The sequence below is a fragment of the Pararge aegeria genome, chromosome 4 (genome assembly GCF_905163445.1).
Source record: "Pararge aegeria chromosome 4, ilParAegt1.1, whole genome shotgun sequence".
Taxonomy (NCBI): Eukaryota; Metazoa; Arthropoda; class Insecta; order Lepidoptera; family Nymphalidae; genus Pararge; species Pararge aegeria.
The window spans coordinates 16,769,964-16,793,809 of NC_053183.1; the positions used below are offsets into that span (position 1 = coordinate 16,769,964).

Genomic DNA, 23,846 nt, shown 5'->3' on the forward strand with positions numbered 1-23,846 from the left:
AGTATTATAGATCTCATCTAACGGGTAGAAACGGAGTATACGACGTGTACATGAAAACCGAAATGTTACTTCACAGGCTTTAGAATTATATTACTAAGACTGATCTGTGAAACCAAAACGCTAATAGTTTCTGATTAAACTACTGCCTTAGCTTTTACTGAAAGAAATCGGATAGTGCCCTAACATTACATCCAGAATTAAAATCAAGTGGCTCCTGTCACTTTATTAGGTACTTGTCGCTTAGTGTAGGTACTATGCGCGTGTCTGTCTTTATCTGCAATAGGGTTGTCATAAGTAAACACTTAAAATGTTTTGAATTAGTTTGTATGGAAAAATGTATAAGCTTCGATTCCCTATGAAATATCCTTTTGCACCATTAAACAGTGTTTCGTAATTCGGTTATACGTTGTTTATACAGTTTCACTGATCGATTTCATCGATCAGATCAGATCCTCCAGATATATTTTCAATTGACGCGGGGTATACTATTATAGTACACTAGCTGTTGCCCGCGACTTCGTCTGCGTTTGATTTTGTTTTTTAATGTGGCATGAAATTTAGTTGTAGATCTAAAAAAAATTAAAGTATGTAGTATCGCTAAACCTTAAATGAGGGGTTTGCTGCTGTCCACTGAGGAGTTCTGTCCTCTATTTCCAACCACAGTTTTGCAAAATTAAACACATATTATAACCTCTATAGTACAAAAATAATTATTTAAATCGGTAATAAAAAATTGATAACTTGTTAAGAGCAGGTCATTGAAAATTCTTCACCTAAGGAGACACAATAGGATGTTGAAAAAGCATAAAAGTCGATCGAAAATCGAATCTAACTTGAGTGAACCCGAGCAGAAGGTAGTCCATTAATAAATAAACTGTTTTTAGGGACATTTGTATAAAAACTGCCAAAAAATGGAATATCCAAGTTTAAATCATTATTTTCAGTATTTTATAAATCTAATACTACTTTAATATAATTGGTACAGAGTCTTTAAAATATAAGATGGATTTTCGACGTCCTTATTAATCTTCCATCAATTTTAATTGATGAAAGGTTATGCCTTAAAGGTTTTGCTTATGATTTTTTGTTATAAAGATTAAGTTTATTAATTAACTTAACAATTACGATTCGTGAGCGATAATCAGTTTATAGTTTCTATTCATTTTTCACAGACATTTTTACAACACATTATATTGTCTACTTGCGTGAAATGTAACAAAATTATCAAAAAATATGTGGGGAGAAACGAAATTTTCCATCATAGTTCAAGACCATTTCCATATAGTAGATAGATAGAGCTATTATCTATCTACTATATATATATTATTTATAATTAAATTGTCACGATGTTTGTCCGGGATGAACTCTGAAACTACTGAACCAGTTTTAACTCATTTTTATTTTAAATGTGTGTTTAGTTCCTACTTAAGAGTTGGGACTTTATAACTCAATTTATGATTGCAATATTTTGAACTTTTCATCATTCTTTACTAACCAATCACTTCCTTAATAACACCAATTGCACCGTATAATAATTTACCGAAATGTGTGGCCGGGTCTGCAAAAGTATTATAGTGTATGTAAAAGTATATAGTCAGATTCTGCCGTGACAACCAACTTGACATCTCGTACCTCCGCAGTCCCATCGTGACCACGATCCATGCAACTGGGTCGTAATATCGTACCCGTTGAACTATTTAAAAAAAACACAATGGACGTAAATGTTAAGTCATACCAAAATAACTGCATTAAAGATTTGTTATTTTCTCATAAAATCAATAAATTCATTGACGTCGCCCGTACAGGTAAATGGTGACGGTGGAAGGGGAACGTATTTTAATGCCTTGGTATCAAATGCAAACTGAATAAGTAAGCTGTCTTTAATGACGTCAGTAGACCGCGCCAATTACAGGCTTCCTGCATAGTTAATGCATGTTTGTAAGTGAAGCGGCTACGTGTATTAAATTGTATAGTGCTCCAAATATTTATGAATTCCCTTAAAATTGTGCCCTTATTGAAATTGATCGATTTGAGATTACTTATTCATATCTCTTATGGGACCTTGGTGATTAGGTCTAGTAATAAAGGTGGGAAGCAGTAATAGCCCACTTTCGGAGTGCCGAGTTCGAATCCCAGCACACACCTCTAATGTTTCATATTTACTTGTGTTTTAAATAATTAAAATATCACTTGTTCCAATTGTGAAGGAAAACGTCGCGGGGAAACCTGCATGCCTAAGTGTTCTCCATAATGTTCTTAAAGCTTGGCTGAGGCCATCAATCCACACTGGGCCAGCGTGGTGGATTACAGATCTGGAGTGGGCTGGTAATCAGTGGCGTGCATAGAGGGTATGCACAGGGTATGCAGATGATATAAAATGAAGAAAATCATCATTTTCAATAATCATTTTATATGAAGGCAGAATCTAACTACCCGCTTTCGTGTTCTTTTTGTCTGTTTCGCATTCATGAGTGTTTGGGTAGTCAGATTCTTCCCGTGACATCCAACTTGACATCTCATTCCTACGCAGTCCCGTCGTGACCACGATCCATGCAACTGGTTCGAAATATCGACAAATCCAAAATATTATCGTGGTATGTACCCGTTGAACTATATTTAAGAAAAGACCATTTACAAGTTTTTTTCCCTATACAAGATTTACGTAACTTTCTATCTATGGCAATCGCTAGGATATCACCACTTCTATATTCGTTGCAATTTACTTTGCATACATTATAATATGTATTACGCTAGCGACCTCAGGGAGTAGTAAAGATTTGGTGTAAAATTACATGTGTGCTTTTCTTTTTTAATAGCACCCTCTCCACTTATGGTTAGACGACGCTAAGACCCTTGAATACGTGACACTATACGTGTATGGTGATTGACCGGACGTTGGCCCGTGAGAAATACTTCAATATTTCTTGTAAATTTTTAAACTATAAAGGGTGTGTGAACTAAATTAAACAATGTCAAGATTTTTTTCTAATGTATGTTCGGGAATGACTGCACTTAGAAGGATATGCAAAGTTTTTTTTTTTGCTCGGTTTTGGGTTTATTCCGAAAAAGTCCCATTAAAATCTATATAATACTAGCTGTTGCCCGCGACTTCGTCTGCGTTTGATATTGTTTTAAAGTATTCAGTATCGCTAAGCCTTAAATGAGTATAGTAGTATATATATAACATGTGACTGTCAATTAATTATAGACAAATAATTTGCAATAAAATAAAATTGCGACTATAATTAAAGATCTAAGCTATCCTATCTCTTAAGTTGGACCAGACTGCTCACGGTGTGTCAATTTAATTTAAAATCGGTTAAGTAGTTTAGGAGTCCATCGCGGACAAACATCGTGACAGGAGATTTATATATATTAAGATGTATAAATGAAAGTTGTGTTAATATTTTTAACATAAAATTAATGTAAATGTAATTTTTAAATTAACTTTTATTTAACAAATCCGCGAGGTTATATCTAGTTGTAATGGTAAAGACACAGTAACCGCTTTTTATTATAATTTGTCAATCAACAAACGGGTACAATCGAAATATGGTGACATTCCTATTACGATATTAAACCTTAGGCAAATAAATAGTTTTTTTGTAAAACAATTTTCTATCTAAAATTTTCAATTTTCTATTTTATTTAAATAATAAAATCGATTCCCGCGTGAATCGGTGTTTTGAAGATTGTAATTTAGTTGGTCTATTTGATAACTTAGGGTATATATTTCCATAGTTAGGAAAATACCATCAAAAGCTTTCTTGTGCGAAGTGTACAAATTGTTAGCGGACGTACGAAGTTGCGGGCAAACGTTAGTGTTACACATTAAATTAAATTTGATTAACATTATAGTTCAAGTTTTAAAATGGTTAAGCCAGTTAGTTATCTAGTGGGAGGCTTCGGTCGTGGCTAGTTACCACCCTACCGAAAACACTGCCGATACAGCGTTTTAATACTATAACGCGTAGATACCGATTAGGTGTATAGGTTTTAATAAAACTGCCATACCCTAAAAGGTTATCCTGCTACCATATTAGACAGTAGACTGCATTATAATTCATGTCTTAGAAGCATCATAATTCTTTTTTTACGGTGTGCAATAAAAGTATATTCATTCATTTTTCATACATTCATTCATTCAATGCGTGACTTTTTTTGAATAAATAAATTAATATGCAAAAATAATAAGTAATCGAAGATCGGGTTATGGGTACTAAGATGACTGATGAATATCTTTGTGAATAATATTCGTAAATACTTGTTACATACAGATACACACCCAGACAATGAAAAACATGCATGTTTATCTCATAAACAGTTGTAGAATCGAATCCACAGTCTTGGACTAAGGAAGTACGCTACGTACTGCGCCAGTTGGCTATTAAACTGACTTCAGTCAAGGGCTAACTTAAAGAGACATAAAAAATACATAGAAATAGAGAAATATAAATTTGGAAATGTAATTGAGGTCATATTTCTATTCAAATAGCTTATCTGCTATCATAAAAGGATGAGAGAAATATAAATTTGGAAAAGTAATTGAGGTCATATTTCTATTCAAATAGCTTATCTGCTATCATAAAAGTATGACCGAAGGAAGATAATAATCACACCTAGGCAGTTAAAAAAGAGTAGAAATCAAAATATAGTTCGTTCGTTCGTTAGTGTTTCTAAACGAAATAACAAGTACTTTAATTAAACCAATTCTTTCGCAGAACGAAGAGTCAGTTCTTATCAACGGCAACTGTCAAATACCAGACCCGCTCTACAAGGCCATTGGGTCCGTCATCTCGTTCTACATACCTCTAGGGGTGATGCTGCTCACTTACGCACTGACTGTGCAGCTGTTGGCGCGGCAAAGGAAGGGGCTCGGACAAGGCTGGGCGGCGGGCTGGCTTGGTGCGATCCCTATCGGTATGGAATGTTTTTTTTTTAATTACCCGCCATCCCACTATAGAAGAGCGTGGTGGGTTGTAACTCCAAATTCCTCTTCTCAGTGTCTTAGTATCCACTGGACACTTCACTCATGTCGAAAGGCAAATGGGGAATTAACGGCCAGCGCACAGCGCGGACGGCAAGATCCATCTACATATGACAAATGACACAAATACAGATACCAATGTTCAGAGATCAAGTCGAAAAATGTCCTTTTATGTCTTGGTTAGGTATCTAAATATTAGAATCTGTATCTTGTTATAAATAGTTACATGAAAAAGATTAAATCTTGAAATGGCAGACAGTGCGTTTTAAGATATATATAAATAAAAAAGAAAATTTAATGTGTAATGATTGTATATATTTTTTAATTAAATGCTACGTCATTTAACTCCTTTAAATTATTACTCTTGCATCACAATGATACATTTTTCTCCTCTTGCGATCAGTATTTTTAACTACAGCTTATCGAAACTTCAATAGCTGATGATGATAAACGAACACAGATGATGAGATCGGCGGACACTTATAAATCTCGTATACCGCTAGTTACGTTTGAATATACGTTGGAGAACGCGAAAATGCTTTGCTCTACTGTCCCCGGTGTGCGCTGGCCTTATAGGTAAAGGCTAACGCTGATTATTCAAAAAACACTTGCGTTTGATTACAATCAAGCCTCATGGGTAAACTAATTAAGTCTACACTACACTTGCGTTGTTATTATTTCTTGCCTTAAAGGTCTCAAGATATCTGGCAAGAAACACAGGCGCTGGGTGTGTCTCTTGTTTCATTTTATGCCAGCTTATTGGGTGATCAGGGTCGTAAAATTTGTGGCAAGAAACACTAAAGCCGGAAGTGTTTCTTGCTTCATTATTGAATTTTCAGCGTTATGAGATATGTGTCATGAAACACAGACGCCGAACGTGTTACATGTTTTATTTCGCTCCGGCTAATTAAAGACATTTGGCAAGAAACATAGACGCCGGAAGTTTTTTTGACTTCATTTCGTACCGGTTTATTGGGTGTTACCCAGTCTTGAACTACTCCACAACTTAGCTGGGTAATATAATCAAATTATGCAGCAGAAAACCGATAACTATGGCGTCAATGCTGTAAAATAAGCATTTTAGCCCGATTCGAATTTGCACTTCGATGATTTTCTTGGCGAGGCGCTTTGGATTGTTTTTAATTGAAAAATGTTCAACCGATTGGTAATATTTTTATTGGACTCAGTAGCACGATCGCGATCGAAATTATCGCGGAGTATAGAAAATTAAGCTTAATTTTCATAATATAACGGCAGTGTACAAAAACCTCCAAGTAAATTAAATGCACTACAAAGTTCAGTACATAGTTTTCTTTTTAGATTTTCAATGACTAAAATTGTGACAATTTTTGTTCATTTGGGTTAACAAAAAACAACAAAGTATCATATTACAAAATACTACTGCTTAAATAGTAGAGTAGTAGATAGGTAGACTAATAGTAGAGTATAGCGCAAAGATTTTTTGTTTGTTTATTTATCCGATTTTAATCATTTGTTACCAAAATAAACGTGCTAAAAGCTAACGTGCGCTGAGTAAAATTTTTATATGATCACCGGTTGAACTACGTCTTGAAAAAATATTAATTCGGTTTTCTTAATATATTATATTTTTTATGGATGGATTTATCATAAAAATAATACAGATTGTGATAATATAAACACAAAGTACCACATCATTTTGCAAGAATCATAGACAAGTTAGTTTATACGAATTGCCTAGTGAAAGTCGATGGGTAAAAGGTCGTATTACTTGGACATTGCTTAGTTGGTCGTTAGTGAAAACGGGCGTTATGTCTATAGGCTATTTATAGTTTGTTATTAATTCAATTAAAACCGCACACAACACAAACTGAAATCGTAATAACATTGAGTCTATGCAAACCCAATCATGCATGTTGTCATTATTAACAAAATATATATTCGGTTTTCCAACGCGTGATTGTGGTTACTATGAAATCTACACATATTTTGATCATGAAACGTTATATAAGCGGTGCGGCGAGAAATATCATGATAATTAGACGAAATGTGAGTTATTGAATCCATTTCATTGTTACGTGGGAGGCACAAACAAACCGGGCTGTGTAATTACAGACGCATGATGACGCTTAATACCTACGGCTCAGGTTGATGGACACAGATCGACACAGGGGTGACAACTGTAAACCTCCTAATAAATAAGCACTCAAACACGAGGTATTCAGATTTTTTTTTAAGGTGGAAGCCTATTGGTTAACACAACAGATTCCTTCTCGGAAATAATGCCAATATGAACTTGGCAAGCCCGGTGGACAACTGCCTTAACCCTTTTCATTCTAAGAGGAGAGCCGTGTCCTGCAGTGGTCTGGTAATGGATTCATAATGAATGAATGAATGAATGAATACACTTTTATTGTAAACCAAAAAAAAAAAAAGTAGTTACAAAGATATAAATACATATAAAGAGAGTACAATTTGGTGGTATAATGATGATGATGAATCAAAGGTTAATGTAGAATCAAAAACATTCAGCGAGACACCGTGAGCGGTGGCATCCTTATGTGGTTGATATTCCATCAAAACGCACGAAACGTTTTTTATCCATCTTTCTGATACGTGCCGCTAAGATGCGGAACGCCGCCCCGGCAACTGTGTTTCCTGCCGCGTATAATTTGAGTACCTTCAAGGCTAGAGTGAATAGTCTTTTTCTAGGCAGGCGTGCTCTAACCTAGACCTCATCATTGCTTTCTAACGGGCATGATTGTCGTCAAGCACTGGCCTATTGTTAAGAATAAAAAAAAAACATCAAACTTATTTCAAATTAACTGTACGCACATCACGATTTGTATCAATTTCGTCTCTCGTTTCAGATATTTGAAGATAGTATGCCCAATTATCGAAGTTGGGGTATCGTGTATGTACTGTAATATATTCCTACATCAAGTATTTACTTGAGGTAGGAAACGAAACTTTCAACTTAATTAAACTCAAGGCAGTACTAAAGTACTTAAGTAGTTGAAGTTTAGTTGTTATATTGTTATTTTATTTACGGTTTCAATAATTTAAAGAATTGAAGCCTTATAAATAGAAGGTTCTTTGTTCAAGCTTTAATTTAACTTGCGTCGTTTGTATGTTTACCTTCCCTTTTTATCTTTGAGCATATATCTATTTTATATAGTTACATAGTATGTCAATTTGGTGCTAGCCAATATTAAGGTACCATGCAGTTTGACTGATGATGTGAAGTTTATCATTATGGTAACAGGATCTGTGTTTTATTGGCAAGGATCTACTAAATTTGGAATCGTTAAATTGGTCGAAATGAGTATTTCATTGACTGTTTGTGATCAGATTATGACAATAGAATAAGTTGTCTATGGAAAATGTTCTAAAATCTTAATTTATTTAATTGTTCTTTACGCTTTACTAAGTGATAATTTCACCGTAGTACCGTTTTAGGTTTAACACTCAGAAAAGATTGAGATATTTGATTACAGTTTCAGCTTTAATCGAATGTTTAGTCAAGATGGTTCACGCCCTTTTCAAACCATTACATCGCATATGTTAATTAGAACTGGAATGCTCGAAGATTAAAGCAAGAGCATTCTATATAAAACATGTCGAGGGTTCAGCAGTAACATTCAATGTCAAGTTCGATGTAGGTAAAGGTTAAGATAAAAATTGTTGAAAATCTATCGCTTCATAAATGTCATTCCGATTAAACAATACAATCAGATAAAGTAGATATCTGATTATTAACATTCGGTGCTAAAAAAGTTAAAACAATTATATGCGGAGATTTGTAGAAGAACTAGAGTTACTGACATAGCTCAACGACTCGCTAAGCTGAAGTGGCAATGGCAAAAAAGAAAGAGAAACCTAGGTGTAATCTATCTTAAAATATTAATGCTAAAAGTAATTGAACCGCCTCAGTTTTGGGTGAGAAAGCAGGGGAAAACGGAACGTCTATCTCCCCAATTTTTTATAGGTCAAATCGGTCTGAGCTATAGCTGTCTCTATTGCACTCTATGAAGGAAGCCACGCTCAGCGCGACGGCAATAGTTTTTTAAAATACCTATTCATCAAATTGGTCCCAAATAAACTGTTGTCCCTCCTTATGAAGTTAAGGAGATAATAAAAATAATAAAAGTAATGAATTTTATTTCAGGCGTAGCCCATATAATAGTTACCATTTTAAAAAATTAGCACGAAAAGAAACACAATCATAAAAATAATAAAATAAACTCGAAATAAGTGTTAAAAAAAATATAAAATAATGTTAGTAACAAAAAACGTATTTAAAATTACATTATTATTTCATTTTCCTCTTTCATCGCAATACTCAATGGCATATATTCCATGACGGGTGGACAGAATTGTTCCGTATATTGTTGAGATACTCTGAGAATATTAAATGACCTTTACTTCCATATTCGCAGAGTACCACTATAGTACACTATATCATGTCTTGTATAATGTTTAATGACATCTTTCATTCATTTGTGTTTTAGTTATCCATAAATTATGTAGTTTCATCAAGTTAGTGTAAGAGGCCCTGCCGTACTAACAAGATGTGGAAAAAAAAAGTCAAAGAGTTTCAATTGAAAATATGAAAACAATTTATACATTCCTAATGAAGACGTTCTTAGTTTCTAATAACCATTTTGCCGTTTCTTAAGTAAACTTTTAACCTCTAACAAGTTGTAAGTTCAACTGCCTTGGAGTTTGCCAGTAATTGGATGTTCTCTTTAATTAACTGTGTAGGTCCTATTTATTTAGTGGCAGACGGTTTTAGGACGTTGTAATTTTCTTGTTAACGTCACGTCCACGTAAGCGTAAATCTACCAACATACAAGCGAATTTTTGACGAGCTCCCTGACGCAGCGGTAAGTGCTGTGGTTTTAACTGAGACCTCCCAGATTTAACTTCAGTATATTCTCTGGTCTGGTCTGGTGGGAGCTAGCTAACTACCCAGACGCGCCGCTAAGCGATTAAGCGTTACGGTACGATGTCGCGTAGCAAACGAATAGGGGTGTGGGTTTTTAACTGCCATACCCCCCGGCACGGGTAGCATGGGCGGGAGACAATTATTTCCCCAGGGAAAGGATAAAAATGACGTTCACCTACAGCTTTATCAACTGACGGAGCACTGGCGCACAAGTGGAAATACTATCCAAATAATGTGTATTTTTTATATGCATTTTAAACTTGTAGTTGAAATAAATTTAAATTAAAATAAACTCAAGTTTGGTTCAAGGTCAGGTTGAGATAGGTCTTGTCAAGTCCGGTCAATTTAAGATCACTACCCTCTTTGTGGCGATCTTAAGCCGACTGCAGCCCGAAGGCACGTAAAGAAATTAAACATTGGCTGCGTATTTGTAAAGCCAGCGTAAGCCAACCGACTCATTTTTTAAACAAACGATACTTATTTCTTGCTCAACAAGAATGTAGCTAAAAATACATATCTAAAGTTATATTTAAGTCTGAGGACGACTGAGGCAATAGTATTTTTAACAAAGTTAATAGAAATACTTATATATATTAATAGCAGACCCGCGCGACTTCGTCCGCGAATGAGTCGACTTCAAAAAATAGTCATATGTTGTCGCGGACTGTTTTATTATTCAACTATGCCTATCCAAAAAACCGCGTCCATCTAAAAAGTATCCTATATGTTGACCCGGGATATCAGCTACAACTGTACCAAATTTTATTTCAATCCGTTCAGTAGTTTTCACGTGATGCCCGGACAGACAGACACACAGACAGACAGACAAAAATAAATAAAATCTGTTTTGGGCTCAGTATCGATTATAAAGCATACCCTGGTCAAAATTTTCAAAATATATTAAATGTACAGAAATCTTCCAGTTACAGTTTTATTATAAAGCATAGATTGTCAACTCAAATTTAACAAAAAAACTAGTTTAATTTGAATACCTATTACATAACTACGCCCAGTTAATAGTTAAATTTACTATGTATAGATCACATACTTTGTTATAACTGATAGAGTTTTGAGCTAACAAACATAAAAAAATTAAATAAAAAAAAAACGAATTGAGAACCTTTTAGGTTAAAAAGTAAACATTATTCAATGTACCTAAGTCTCTTTCCTTTTTACTTATGCATCAGAAATAAATATTATTCCGTCAGGTGAAAAGAGATAACGTAACCGCGTAATGAAACGTTCAAACGAGACCGCAAATAACGTTTTCTATATTGAAACGAACGTCCAGAGCCTCTGAACCTTTATAATCCGCTTGTACCTTTTAAATGTCAATTACAATCCCGCAGGTTTTGAATTACCGCTAAGGGTTTCTCCGATACTAATAGATTTTAAAACTTGATAAGGCAAAGAAATCAAGCTTTCTTACGTAATAATAATATAACAGTTATCTATGTCAGTTATTCGCTTAGTAAACTACATGTTAGTGCAAACAGTCGAAATCCACCGCCAGTTTCAGTTTTTTTTATTTTTGTTTTATATATCAATTCTATGACTTTTAAATTAAGAACAAAATAAAAATATATTTATTATTTTTGAAGCAAGAACTTTGTACCTCTTTTTACGAAAACTGCGCGGACGGAAGAGTATCAAATTTCCCGAAATTATCGTTTACTAGCGGACCCCAGCGCCATCTGTCGGGCTGATTTGTGAATCTAAACCATTCAGGGTGCCATCCAAACGCATACCAAAAAATTCATTCTAATCGGTCCAGCCGTTTAGGAGGAGTTCAGTGACATAAACACGCACACAAGAAATATATATATAAAGATATAAAGAAGGAGTGCAGAATGCAAATGTTTTATTTTCAGTTCCACATAAATAATCCATTAAATCAGTAAAAATACATTACACACACTACCATGTATTTATCACATACATTCAATACACATTCTCTTTTTAAATCACATTTTGGTTAATAATTTGTTTGAAAAAATGGTAAATTAAGTGTCAGTGCCTTTGAAAATGGAACTTCAATAATGTTCAAGCTTATATTAAAATTAATTTTGGTCGAATTTCGACTATTGGGCGACCACTAATATAACTGAAGACTCAAATAGCATCAAGCTATTTTTTAAGTCTTAACTAGTACACGATACTCGTAGTGAGTTATTAAATGACTACCCAACTCAAAGTAAATCGATAAAAGCTTTCATGTCATCCTATACAATATTTATAAAAAAATACTGTTAATAATTATATGATCTATTCAATCTGCATTGGAATTAGGATAGATTTTGTTTTTTTTATTATTATTATTAAAATGCATTGGATGTAGGATACATTTTTGTCAATTAAAAATGCTAAGATTATACATTAATCTAACCAATTAAAAATATATTGTGACACTAAGTTCACGAAACTGATATTGAATTTTAATAATGAATTAAAAAAGTGTGCATACCTATATATTTTACAAAATTTAGATTTTCCTATTTTATTAAAGTAAGAAAAATAACAGTTCTGCCTTGATGTTTACTATTTGTTTGTTTGCTGTGAACCTGAAAACTTACATGTATTCAGTCATTTCTGGCGCACCATATTTAAAAACAACTAAGCTTTATAGTCAGAAAATAAAGAAATAGTTGAAATCTACAATATTAATTATTTCTCCAAAACAAATATTATTAGCAGAATATATATGAATTTTACGTCATACGGTGTTTAGAAACATAAACGAATTAGTATTAAAATGGTTTCATGTCTAATCTTAAAATAAAATAATTTCCAAAAATTACTTACGCTACTTTTGTAACTACTACACTTAAATACTTGATTTTGAAACCCAAATAATAACTGACTTTCATTAACCAGAACGCCGTTGCACCTGGAGGAGATTTCTCAGTCCAAGAGGAGGTACACCGCAGCACTCAGCTGCGTCTACCGAAACGGAGCTACCACCAATAGATACCAGAGACCTTTGGCTTCAGGACTCTAGGTAAGCCATATAGGTATTAATAAATCTGTGTTGCCTAATGTACATGCCTCATTCATGATTCATGACGTATTTTGTCGTCTACAAGCACCATTCATGACTTATTTTTGCGGCCTCATGCATTATTCATTACGATTTGTGAAACCTAATATATTTGTACATTTAAGCGTGCAATTTGCACGGTGATTTAACAAACGATGCAAAAAACACCGTGTATACAATTTGATGATGCATTACGTGTTGGCTAAAATATTTTTTACGTTGCCTTATTATGTTTAAGGTACCGTAAGAGGTGAAACCGCAAACATGTAAAATGTTTGCGATTTCACTAGAGTAAAAGGAGGGTTGTTGAATGTTATTATAATGGTCTAAGCTTTCCTCAATGAACGGGCTATTTAATATCAAAAATTAAAAAACACTGGTAGTTTAAAGATCGTTGATCACAAAAAATATACCAAAATAAGTTTGAAGAAGACATGTTGGGCCGACCCCACATCATATGCGATATTGGGAAGATCAAGAAGTTTCTGAGATTTGCGTGTTTTGATGGACTGAAAAACTCATAAATTAACTCTTCATTCTAATTTTATCAGTATTAATGTATATGTAAGCTGAATAATTATGTAAGTGGTAATAAAAGACGTCGATATACCCATTAAGAAATATATAAAACCTATGAGTATTGTGTTCGAGAAGACGTGATTTTGCGGGATAATATCAATAAAATAATAACAAAAACAAATAATACGCCGCTGCTTTATTTACGATGACTCGCGAAAGGTAGAAAAAACTGTAAAATGTATTTCACCAATTTTATATTTTGATCCTCGAAAATACGCTTTCTGCGTACACGTATTTCTCCAATACCGAAGCATCCTCAGGCAATGTTGACATTTTTTTAAATTTTTTATTTTTGTTTGCTGTGTTGCGTTGCGTGTAAGAAATATAAAAAATATATAAAAACATTTGTTTTTTTTATGAATCCTGTGGGAACCGTACATTTGGTAATTTAAGGCATAATCGATCAAATTAGTTCAGTAGTTAGTAGTTGGTACAGTAACAAACATCGCTCCATCGATATCTATATAAACACGCATTTGTCCTGTGATCGTGGGTCATTACTAATTCCACAGTTCCTTCGAGCGTTTTGGTTCCGCCAGAATGAAATATTCTCTTCAGCTCCAAAAGCAAATTAAAATGTTATTAGATTACCTTGATAATAAGATAATACAAACATTCAAACATATATTGTTTGAATGTTTTGTTTGTATTATTATAGAATTTTTGGTTATTGTTTTTATTATTGTTTTTATTTATTTCTTAATTTTATATAGCTTATTTATATGTTTTAATTTCATTTTTTTTTTAATTATTACTGGTTGTTAAAATTCTTTTAATAGCCCCGGGGAGACGAATTGGGCAACTGTAAAGTCTTCACCTGGTGCGTTGCTAATTAAATCTATATTTATAATAAAACTGTAACTGGAAGATTTCGGTACATTTAATATAGTTTGAAAATTTAGACCGGGGGATGCTTAATCATCGATACTGACCCAAAAACTGTTTTTTATTTATTTTTTGTCCCTCTGTCTGTCTGGCTGTCTGTCTGTCCGGGCATCACGTGAAATCTACTGAATGGATTTTAATAAAATTTGGTATAGTGATAGCTGATATTCCGAGTCAACATATAGGCTACTTTTTATTCCGATAAACAATAAGCTTCTACCGGGAAATGGGATGCAAATTTTTATCAATTTTACTTGATACCTCCGTTAAATTTGAATCGATTTTGAAAATTCTTTTTTTATTTGAAAGTGTATTATATCAAACATGTGTTTTGTAATTTTAATGAAGATCTGATAAAAATTGTCGGAGATAAAAGACATAAATCTTCACTGATAACAGCGAGTGGCAAGGCATATGGGGAAACTACATAGTCTCCAGCACCGACGCAATGTTTGCCTGTTTATCGGTTTTTTACCGGATATACTTCGGTGAGTGTGCTCAGGAACTTCACAATCTTGTTCCCCCTTCTCCGTTCTACCACAGAACAGCGAGACACCGAGAGCGGTGGCATCCTTATGTGGTTGATATCCCATCAACACGCACGAAACGTTTTTTATCCACGTTTCGCCCTCCCGGAAACTGTGTTTCCTGCCACGTATAATTTAAGTACCTTCAAGAGTAGAGCTAGAGTGAATAGGCTTTTTCTAGGCAAGCGTGCTCCAACCTAGACCTCATCATTGCTTTCTAACGGGCATGATTGTCGTCAAACGCTGGCCTATCGTTAATAAAAAAAAAAAAACAAAAAAACAACGATCGAATGCATGCGTACATCTTACTTATATTATAAATGCGAAAGTTTGTGAGTATGGGGGTATGGATGGATGGTTTTATGTATGTATGGATCGATGGACATGTTTAAATTAATCATTATTAATTGAAAAAAAGGTCCGGGAGGCTAAATGTCTGACTGTTGAGGCACAATAACCGCTTTTTGTTATAATTTGTCAATCAAAACACGGGTACAATCTTAAGATGGTTACGTTCCTATCAAATCTTTATCCAAATAAATAGTTTTACAGTTAAAATTGATGATGTGCCTGCAAATTGCTCTTTAACTTATTCAAATTGGACCTATCGTTTAGACGTTACGACGGGTATAGAAATGCTAAAAAATGTTTTAATTATATTTGATGCGGACGAAGTTGCGCGGGTCAGCTAGTAAATAAATAAAAGACTCAGGTTTCTATTGGAAAAACATGCAGCACTAGTCACGACTTGAGGCAATATTGTTTCTATGGCTATAATAGATAGGTTTCATTGTATTTCTACCTATTTCCTTAGGAATTAATTACTAATATGTATTTGTTCGCTCGTTATGAAATTCAAATTAATATTCATTACTAGTTATCCCCGCGAATTTCATTTCTCCTTAATATACTTTACATCTCAATGTCTTTATAAAGTACAATACGTAAAACTCATCCTACTCCGGAACCTCTCTATAGGTCACATCAACAGTTTTAGGATAGACAACTCGACGTGCGCTGTCAGTTCTGTTTTGTTAATAATGAACGGCTAGATAATTGTTTTGATATTAAATTTAAAAAAAAAAATTGTATTTTAATACTTAGTATCCTATTCTGGATTAACAGGAAATCAAAAATAATGAAAATCGGTCCATCGCCTCTCAAGTTATAAATGGTGTTACTAACACGACTTTGTTTTATAGATATAGATTTATCTCATGAAGCTATTTAGATATTGTGAGTCTTCTATAATGGTAATAACAACTAACAGGCTAATTAATTCGGGAATAATCAGGGAACAATGTATGCGTGCGTGCAAAAGACAGTCCGCTAAAGAATGATTAATGTTTCAGTTACAGTTACACATTTAATGGTTAAATGCAAACCGTATATTTTCGGAGCTCATTGTGTGCGCTTCATTGTTTTCATTGGCTTTTGAAATTATATTTGAGTTTTTATTTTCATTTCGTCAAATAATTTAATGGACTCCAACTTTCAGTGTATTTAAGATGATGATTGTACATCAAACAAATATGTGTTATTTTGAATATATTTTTAATTAAATGGTTTTTCAATATAAATAAATAAGTAAAATTATCACGATAGAATAATAATCACAAATATTGGATGGAAGCAGGCGTTACTTTGCGGAAATCCATGATATATTATCAAAATTAAACTTAATTTGCTATACTCCGCGAAAAGCAGGAGAATCTGTGTGGTGTAATTTATAATTTCTTCAATCCTTATACTCCACACCAAACAGATCTTCGGCAATATACCCTCTAAGCACGTTTCGCTCCGAAACCTGAACATCCTCAGGAGATGTTGACTTTACAATGAATAATTGTTAAGACAATTGACTTAACAATTATTCATACAGATTCTCCTGCTTTTCGCGGAGTATAGCAAATTAAGCTTATTATTATATTTATAATAATAATCACAAAGTTATTTCTAATGGAAATTTGCATATTATAAATATTGCCCATTATTCTAAATTAAAAATAATTATCAAAAGTGGAAACGGAACGTTTCAACGTTCTGAAATCAAATACGATCGTGTCACACTTTTACATGATAATATTTCCTTGAGCATCGTATGCGTTGCTCGTACTAATATCATAGTTTGCGTTCGCTTGAGATCTTGTTGAGTTAAGACAAATTCTCCGTCTACGCCATCAGCCTATTAACTACCTAAACATTAACTGGGTACAGCGCCTGCAGCAAATACGCTAAAAGCGACGTTACCCAATTTATCGATTCATGAATCCATTAACATTGAAGGATAGCATACTACCATAGAGTAAGGAAGGCATACAGAAGACCATCAACGCTATCCAGACCGAAACATCGTGCGATAAGTGATAAGTGCCAGGGTAGTATAGAGCGAGTTAAGGATTCTTTCTAGTTCAGTAGTCAAATCTATACGCTGTCGTGACGCTTCTAAACTACGAGAGATCAAAAGCGTCGAATTAATGTATCTTTTCTTTATACTGTGAATTGTAATATTACAATACATTCTGAAAACTTAAAAGAAGCTACAGAATGTACTAGTATGATAAAAGTCCAACTCGATGCCGTCTGTCGGTGCAAAGACGTGTTCCGAAGCTCGGACTTTTAGTCTGTAGTCATCGTGAAAGGATGAACTCTACAGGGAAGCGAGTCGTCTAGAAGGTCCGTCAGTACTTTAAGGTTTTTTATGGTATGGTTTCTATTTCTTTATGTAACGTAGTTTTTTTTTGGTTTTCAAAATTGCCTCGTGGCGTAAACATGCCCCAATCTGTTGGAAATACAATATTTTCGGAAAGCAGTTCCTACCGCTGAGTATAACCTACATCAGGCAATAAAAAGAAAACATGCTTTATGTTTAGGTATCTTTTTTATTTAAAAACATTATTAACTTGCAGAATAATATTGCAAGTTTTTTTATATATTTTGTAAGAAAAATAAACTATAGCAATTAGAATCCGTATCATCTTCTCCACTCCAAAACTTCCTAATGTGATAAAAAACTATATCTTATAAAACCCCATCTGAAATTTCAGACAACAAACTCAATATAAACTCCATCTCACACTAAAATTATAGGAATTCAATTAACGGTTGCGATGGCTTTAAACATAGACTGAACTACATTTTATAGAGCATTTCAGTTAATATTTATATTAAAGGTATGTTTCGAGAGTAAAGCTTCGATAATCCGGCAGCTTTTGTTATTATAAACAATTTGTGTATTTTATACACCAAAAGATTTATTTAATTCCACGCATATATATATTTTTTATATCAAGCATTATATATATATATATATTTTTTATATATTTTTTATATCAAGCATTTTATATCTCAGTTTTATTGAATTTCACATTTCTTTTTAAAGTTTAAAAAAAATCTAACCAAAACTATCGATTATTATGTATTCGGCAATATTGGTCATTGTTACATTTAACGTAGGTACTTTAAGTGCCGCTATAACATCTTTTTTCTAAGAGTCGATAATGATTATTAAAATAATTTTATCATTTTTGTAAGTAAAACGAAAAATGTTGATGACTTTTTCAAATTGCAAGCTAGTATATAGTAAAGTATTCCTAATAACTGCAATATTATGATATTGTGGCAGACGGATAAAGCACCATTTTGGCAGAAAACTCTTAAAAAATGTCACTATGCCAAACTGAGAGCTTAGTTAACTCTGGATTTCTATATTTCTTAATTGACAATTGTGTTATGGACACATTCCATTCCCAGGCGTCATATCATATGACACTAGAAGCTTATATTGTCTGGGTCTGCGAAAGAATAAAGCACCTAAATTTGTACCTGTATACTCCTGTGTATAAATGTCGGGCCAGTAAAATACAACTTTAAGTACACACGCTACTGCAAGCTTAAACTTAATTTAAACGGCGTGTTCATTAAGCTGTAATATTGTTAGAAACAGAATAATATTCACGAAGGAACTACATCGAAAGCACGATGTAAGAGTAGAATATAATATTCTTGTTGCAATTTGATAGTAAACATATGAAAGAGTAATTAAATTTCACTCCTAAATACACTTCAAAAACTCAAGCTTTTCGCAACTTTACAGTAAAAATTGCAAGATATTAAATGTTAACATTCCCACTCTACTGCGTCCACTTACTTTTATTAGCCGGTGGTAACTCACCACACGCACAATATATCCTATGAAAATTAAGCTTATTCTGCTAAACTCCGCGAAAAGCAGGAGAATCTTTTTTTTTTTTTTATAATTAGGAAGGGAAAATCCTCATGGACATCCCTATGGATAGTGTCGGGCTCCTACCGACTAAAAACCCCTCCTGCCTTCTAAACGTTAGTGTACCTGCCATTTGGCCTACCAATAACGTCGTTGTCCTTTTACCTTCCTTCTCTTTCGTCTCTTTCCTTTACTTTTATTATCTCTTCCATGTATTTTTTATACATTGCCATTTCTCTGATGCCTCTAGCAATATGGAGGTAAGGTTTTCTGTCTTTATTTTACTTCCTATTTCCTTCTTTACATTCTCCCTTTCTTCTTCAAATCGTGGGCAGTGAAACAGGGTATGTTCTGCATCATCACATGGGTGTTCACAATACAGGAGAATCTGTATGGTGTAATTTATAATTTCTTCAATCCTTATAACAACCAACCCACATCAAACAGATCTTCGGCACTCTACGCACGGTTCGCTCCGAAACCGGAGTGTCTTCAGGGGATGATGATGAAGTGAAAACTCGCCAAATGTGTCGCCTTTTATACCTTTCTTACACAATATATCCTCTTTAACACACTCCATTAATCTGTTCTTTAGCCTTCCTCTACTTCTCTGTCCACATACATATTTTCACTGATCCTTTAGTAATTATCCCTCTGCTATTACGATTTTCTCCACTACGCATTTCATGACCGTACAATTCCAGCCCATAATTCTACTACTGTTTCTAAACGACTCCTCATAAATATCTTATAGTTATCTTATCCCTTTTGATAAATAAACGTTCTCATTACGTCTACGAAAATATATTATCGATCTTCTTTTTAGACTCTTATTAACTATGCCATTACAACACTCTTAAAACCAAATGTTAGTGCCAGTTGGTAAACAAGTTTGAATACGCTAATCTCAGAAAGACCTATTACGATTCGGAATTTTATACTCGCTATAGAAGCCCGTTTGTTGAGAAAGGCTAGGCATAAGTTTGTTAGTTTATATTTTATTTAACGTACTGGACACGGGACATTATTACCGCCAGTAGAAGTGGCTCGAGATTTTTGTGACTGAATAAAATTTATGGCGATCAGCATACATTTTACCCGTGATATCACGGGTAGTGGTATTACGAATCGAATGAGCTGTTACTCAACTTGTGGACTAGCCCTACGGTTTCGATATATAAATGCATCTCTATGATTGCAACCGTAGTAACGCTATATTGTGTAGCAATTTTAACAGAATCCAGTAGGGTTAAAAATACAAACCTTTCTGTTATGATGCATGCATACCGGGCCATAATCCAATATTCATTTACTCGTATTTCTAGTAGGCCTAGTTCATAAGCAAGTTGAAACGAACATGTTGAAATGAAGACTATATACCGTCAAGTCAAAGAAATGCAGATTCTACCGATAAAATGCCGGAATTAAACTCAACAGTTGCTCTTTTGAAACATTAATATTTTACAATTTAACAATTATTATTCTACGTAAACGACGTAGACTTATTGACGTGTGTCATATTACAGCAAATTATGTTATATTTTACTGTAGCAGCTTAATGTTAATTGTTTATTACTTACTGCGGAATGTCCCTATGCTTTGACAACTTTTATAGTTCCACGTTCTTCATCACAGACCGAGCATCAAATACAAGTAAGTTTGAATGGGGAAAAGTAATGTTTAAGTAAAAAGAGAAACATTATTTTCGAATTAGCTTACTCGTATGTCGCTCACTTAATATCTCTTTTTACTTATCCATATTATGTAAGATTTTATGTGGCTTTTGTTGATTGAGTCTCCGGAATGAATGCTTTTAATATACCACTTCCATTATATTAGACTGAAATAAATGTTTAAGTTGACTTAAATCTTAAGTCGCATTTTCCAACCTGGGCAAAGAGTTCTGAATAAAAGTTAGTTAACTATTCAGACTATTTACTGACTAGCAAATAACAAGCTTTAGAAGAGCGCTTTATAAGCTCTAATCTCTACGCTATGACGCTGTTAGCGTCGCAAAAGCTGCTAAAGCCTTCTTGTACAGCTTTTTCCCGTACTAGTATTGTTAGTATATGTAGTGGCGTGTACAGGGTAACTGCCAGGGTAAACATAAACAATGCAAATATTTTCTGCTTCATAAATAAAATTATTATTTCGCTGCAGTACCGGGCACATAATAAACATAAATTCAAATTATAAGTTCATTTATTTCATGTAAGCCCATTTTATAAGCACTTTTAACTTTTATTTAAAAGCTATCTATAACTCTACTTAAGGTGAAATAAATATTAAAGAAGCTGAAATAATCCATTTTTTCAAGAGTTGCTATCTAGTAGCTAATTTTCCTACCAATTTTTCTGTCTCGTGAAAGATAAAAGCCCAGCTGATCGCTTTCAAGCAAACTTGTCGTCAATAAATTCATCAAATAATAAATGACTTTATTTCTATAGTCATATTATTCATTGTAACATTCAACATTAAATGCACTGCTTAAGTTATTAATCAGTCGAAAAGAACTTTTTTTCAACAATATTTTTTATATCATCTGCTTACCTTGGCTGACACCATGATCACGCCATTTGCATTGGCCATTACTGTTAACTCTCATGCTAGTAGGGTTGTGTTCATATCGTGTTCTGTGTGCTCATAATGTATTGTGTGTGCTCATAATGTATTGTGTGTGCTCATAATGTATTGTGTGTGCTCATTTTGTGTTGTGTGTGCACAGCGAGCCCGCTCCGTCAGCCATGAGTGCACTGCATCATTTTGGAGCTGAGATGTTACGCCTTTCCCGCGGTTTGGAAGCTTCCGCTGCCGCTAAGCCATCGTACAGAGGGTATACAATTGGCATTTATTTGTTCGCATCAAAATTGACTGCCTCTACAGATCGTTTAGCTTAACTGTTCAATGTTGCGCTTTTATTATTTATCTCCCTTGATTTTCGTTTTTTTTAGCTCTACTCAATGTTGACGCCTTTATCTAATAATTTAAAACTTTACTGTTCTACCAATATTTAGTTATTCATTTTTTTCATCTAAAGCTTGAAACTTCTCTATTTAAATTGGTATATATATCACAGTTCATTTATATTTTTGAATTACTGTCGAATTACTGTGAGTGTTAATCTTTTTAAAATCTAAATTCAATATTTTTTTTTATTTTAATTATGCCTTTAACCGGCACATAGCGAGGTCTTTTAGATACTGTTCCTTTTTTTTAAATATTTTTTACATAATAATTATAGCTTTATCATCTTATCTGAATATTTAAATTAGTTAGATAATAATTTAAAATTAATTAATTCCCCAAATTTTCACTGTTTTCTTGGGATACGACTCCCCTGTGAATCACAATGCATTGCTTTTCAAAATAATTCTGATCGAACTGTCCATTTAAAAATATCGTCGTAAATTATTCTTGACAAAATTTTTGTTCATGTTCTTTTAACTTGTGTTCAATTCCAGTCGCCAACGTTATATCACGGACGATTCCCTAACAAGTCTTATTTGTGTTATTTAGATTACTCAATATTACCTTTCTTCCAGGACAAACGTATCAGAACGTGGAGGAATGCTTACTCCAGGGTCACTAAGCGTCTCCTCCAGTTCACCATCATCGATGCTTCAAGACAAACGTCGGTTGTCATCCGCAGGTGATTCAAACATACCTATAAATAGACCTAGGAGTGCATCAGATGACGAAAGTAATGATGGCCTATTAGCTCCTGTCACATTAACCACTAAGTCCAGAAGCTCAGAAGATGGGCTTTTGCTACCACCTCCTTGCACTTGTCCTTACTTTGGGACAGATTCTACCCCACCAAGACGACAAACTACGGAAGTAATCATTGTTCCTGGAGGTGACATCAATGGCTGTAATGGGTATCCTCGTAACGGTATGAAAGGAGATGAACCATCTACTCCTTTCTTTAGGAGATCAAGTCGAGGGGCGTCTTCTATGGTTACTTGGGAGGAAGCCCGAAGATTCAGACGTGGGTCAAGTTTTGGTGGAGCAAGAACTGCGCTATCAACTCCAGTGAGGACGATTCGTAACCAAAGGTCAATAAACAACCGGCCCCAACCGCAGCAACAAACTAATCCAGCCCCACAACGCCAGCTACCTAGAACTCATCATTCTAGGAACTCTAGCGTAATTTCACGGAACTCCTCGCGTCATGGAAGAATTTTGCGCCTGGAACAGAAGGCGACTAAAGTGCTCGGAGTTGTGTTCTTCACATTTGTTGTACTCTGGGCACCTTTCTTCATCCTTAACATGGTGCCAGCGGTTTGTCCGGAGTGTGAGAGGAGAATTTCCAGTTGGGTTTTTGACTTTGTGCTGTGGCTAGGGTACGCAAGTTCGATGGTCAACCCTATATTTTATACAATATTTAATAAGGTGTTCAGGCAAGCTTTCAAGAAGGTGCTGTTGTGTCAGTATTGTAAGTCGACAAGGTAGCCAGCACCCTGGGAGCGCGTCCGGCCCTCGTCTGACCCCGGCCTTGGTGCACTCTCAGTAAATAGAAATATTCGATCTCAATTCGTATGAACGTAATAATGAGCTTTAAATAAATACGCTTTTAGCTTAGAACGCGACTGTAGTCTAGATTGTGGCTTCAAAAGACATGTTATATATTTTTTTTAATCACAATATGTATATGTATGAAGCTTAATTTAATAACTTCA

General features: G+C 34.1%; 1 protein-coding gene across 1 annotated transcript in view; it reads left to right on the plus strand.

The window, feature by feature from the left end:
• Positions 1-23,619, plus strand: part of LOC120637944 (5-hydroxytryptamine receptor 2C) — a 50,367-nt gene extending 26,748 nt beyond the window's left edge. Inside the window, exons 4-7 of the mRNA XM_039910017.1 lie at positions 4,722-4,920; positions 12,789-12,912; positions 21,893-22,000; positions 22,710-23,619. Of these exons, the coding sequence (XP_039765951.1) occupies positions 4,722-4,920; positions 12,789-12,912; positions 21,893-22,000; positions 22,710-23,619 (1,341 nt within the window). The remainder of the gene's footprint in view (positions 1-4,721; positions 4,921-12,788; positions 12,913-21,892; positions 22,001-22,709) is intronic.
• The last annotated feature ends 227 nt before the right edge of the window (positions 23,620-23,846 follow it).